Here is a 2,888-nt window from a genome sequence, read left to right on the forward strand (position 1 = left end):
TGAACGCCGGGGGCGGGGGCCAGTCGGTGGGTGAGGGGCGGGGCTAGGGCCCTAAGGGGTGGGGCCTAGTTTCCAAAAGTGAGGAAGTCAAGCCTTCTAAAGAGCCGGGTCTGGGCTTGTGTGGGCAGGGCCTGAGATATGGGTGGGGCTTGAAATCGATCTGGGCGAGGCCAAGGCCAGGGTCAAGGGGAGGAGTGATTCTATAAAGAGCCCTGAGTTGGAGGAAGAGGCCGGAGCTGGGTTCTAGGAACTGTGGCCAGGACCGGAGGTAGAACCTGGCCCAAGGAGGTAAACCCAAAGAAGCTGGGGCCTTTCTTGGTGGAGGGGCACAGCCCAAGGACCCCGGAGTGTAGATAAAGTCTGGACCAGGGGTATGGTTGAGGAAAAGAGACAGAGCTAGGAAAAGTGCTCAGACTGGGGCAGGGGGAAGGGGTTCATCAGAGTGGGGCGGTGGAGAGCAGAGTTGTTTTGTGAATTCAAAAACACAAGCGTGCACCCTTCTTCCTCACACAAACCTGCACGAAGGGACCCAGATACCTTATTCCATCACCGGTTCTCCCATCGCGGGTTCATCGCCTGTCTGTGACGGCTGTCACAGACACGCACACACACAGCGACACGAATCATCCCCACACGCAGCTCTGCCTCGTGGTGCAGACGCTCCCCAAGTACATTTACTCGGGGGAGGCTGACACTTCTCCAGTGGGCATGTATGGGTGTGAGAGTCGGACTATAAAGAAAGCTGAGCGCCGAAGAATCGATGCTTTTGAACTGAGGTGTTGGAGAAGACTCTTGAGAGGCCCTTGGACTGCAAGGAGATCCAACCAGTCCATCCTAAAGGAGATCAGTCCTGAATATTCACTGGAGCTGAATATTCATGCTGAAGCTGAAGCTCCAATACATGGGCCACCTGTTGCGAAGAACTGACTTATTGGAATAGATCCTGATGCTGGGAAAGATTGAAGGTGGGAGGAGAAGGGGACGACAGAGGATGAGATGGTTGGATGGTGTCACCGACTTGATGGACATGCAGTCCACAGGATTGCAAAGAGTCGGACACAACTGAGTGACTGAACTGACATGATCTCACTCACCCACACACAGCATCTTAGTGACCTGTATATATATACCCTGTGCACAGACATGTAGAGACTGCCCCTCCCTTCTGCACACAGCACGATAGCAGAGTGACAAGGTTAGATAGACTCTGTGGACCACGCATGACACAGGGCAAGTCACCTAGCCTCATTCACTGTCACACAGCCACTGTCTCATGATGACGGCCTCTTCCGCACACTCGGTCTGTTGCAGGAGGGATGGGAACTCCACACACACCACTGTGTGGTCACTCATACAACCCCTACAAACACGCAGTCATGGGACTTCCCTGGTGGTCCAGTAGTGGCTAAGACTCCAAGCTCCCGATGCAGGGGGCCCAGGTTCGATCCATGGTCAGGGAGCTAGATCCTACAAACATACGGCCACATACAGTCACCCATACATAGAGCCTTAATCAGTCACACAAAGTTGTTGTTGTTCAGTCACTCAATCATGTCTGACTCTCTGCGACCCTATGGGCTGCAGCATGCCAGGCCTCCCTGTCTCTCACCCTCTCCTGAAGTTTGCCCAAGTTCATGTCCATTGCATCAGTGATGCCATCCAGCCATCTCGTCCTCTGTCATCCCCTTCTCCTCCTGCCCTCAATCTTTCCCAGCATCAGTGTCTTTTCCAATGAGTTGGCTCTTCGCATCAGGTGACCAAAATACTGGAGCTTCAGCTTCAGCATCAGTCCTTCCAATGAGTGTTTCAGGGTTGATTTCCCTTAAGATCGATTGGTTTGATCTCCTTGCTGTCAAACCAGTGAGCAATACATGTAGCTGTCACAAAGAGAGCCACCCATAACCACCCATAACCTCGCACCCAGCCATAATCACACAATCACAGATTGCTACGTGAAGGCACCTAGCCACACATTTTCACGGCGCCGAGCACTTTTGTCAGACACAATCCTGTGATGCAGGGACAGAAACCAGCTGGCATCCATACACACAGCCAAACAGCCACACACAGCCAGGCATGCAGTAGCACTCACAGCACACACACAGCCACCCACACAATCATTGAGACACACACATCATCTTGGATGCACACACACTAAGTTACACAATCACATGTACAGTCTCAAAGGGTAGTCCCACCTGTCACAGATAGTCACTTGATATGGGAAAAGGCACCACACACACACACTTACACTCACACACACACACACACACGCTCACATACATAGCTGTCCCACCGCCACACAAAATCACAAATGCAGGTTCACAGTCACCCGACCCTGGTGGCCATAACTGGTCACACGGGGTCCCCCTGGATCACAGAGTCCCTGACAGCTCCCCGGCCCTCCTCCCCCCTCCCCAGCACGGTTGGCTTGTGTGCACACACTGAGGTCCTGGTTACCTTTCGCCCCCAGAATCAGGGCTGCGATTAGGGCATGGACCATCCAGGACCAGGGGGCTCCTGCTGCGGCCATGGTCTTTGCACCTGATGGAGGTGGGTGGGGGAGAAGAGGGTGGGCTGGTGATTCTGGGACCACTTATCCCACCCCCATCTCCTTCCACACCCTGTGGCTCAGAGCAGAGAGGGGCCATGAGCACGTGGTCCACCCAGAGTGCTGAGTTGAGGCTAGGGGGAAATTCTAGACTTCGGAGCATCCTCCAGTCTCCGGTCTCCGAGCGAGGATGGACATGGGATGGAGAGAGGACCCGGACGCATCCTTCCCAGACCAGACCCCACGCGGAGCCGTCTCTCCGTCCCTTCGCCCCTCCCCAGGGCTCACCTGCCGCGACCCCCAGGTGGCGGGTGGGGACCCGGCTCCCGGCTCAGCC

The 2,888-nt window shown here is 55.0% G+C and overlaps 1 protein-coding gene across 1 annotated transcript in view; it reads right to left on the reverse strand.

The window, feature by feature from the left end:
* KLK5 (kallikrein-related peptidase 5) overlaps positions 1-2,533 on the reverse strand; it is a 9,124-nt gene extending 6,591 nt beyond the window's left edge. Inside the window, exons 1-2 of the mRNA XM_010849670.1 lie at positions 2,461-2,533; positions 101-110 (exon numbers count right to left, since the gene is read on the reverse strand). Of these exons, the coding sequence (XP_010847972.1) occupies positions 101-110; positions 2,461-2,533 (83 nt within the window). The remainder of the gene's footprint in view (positions 1-100; positions 111-2,460) is intronic.
* Positions 2,534-2,888: the final 355 nt, after the last annotated feature.

The sequence above is a fragment of the Bison bison genome, unplaced genomic scaffold (assembly GCF_000754665.1).
Source record: "Bison bison bison isolate TAMUID 2011002044 unplaced genomic scaffold, Bison_UMD1.0 scf7180017864285, whole genome shotgun sequence".
In the NCBI taxonomy this organism is placed as follows: domain Eukaryota; kingdom Metazoa; phylum Chordata; class Mammalia; order Artiodactyla; family Bovidae; genus Bison; species Bison bison.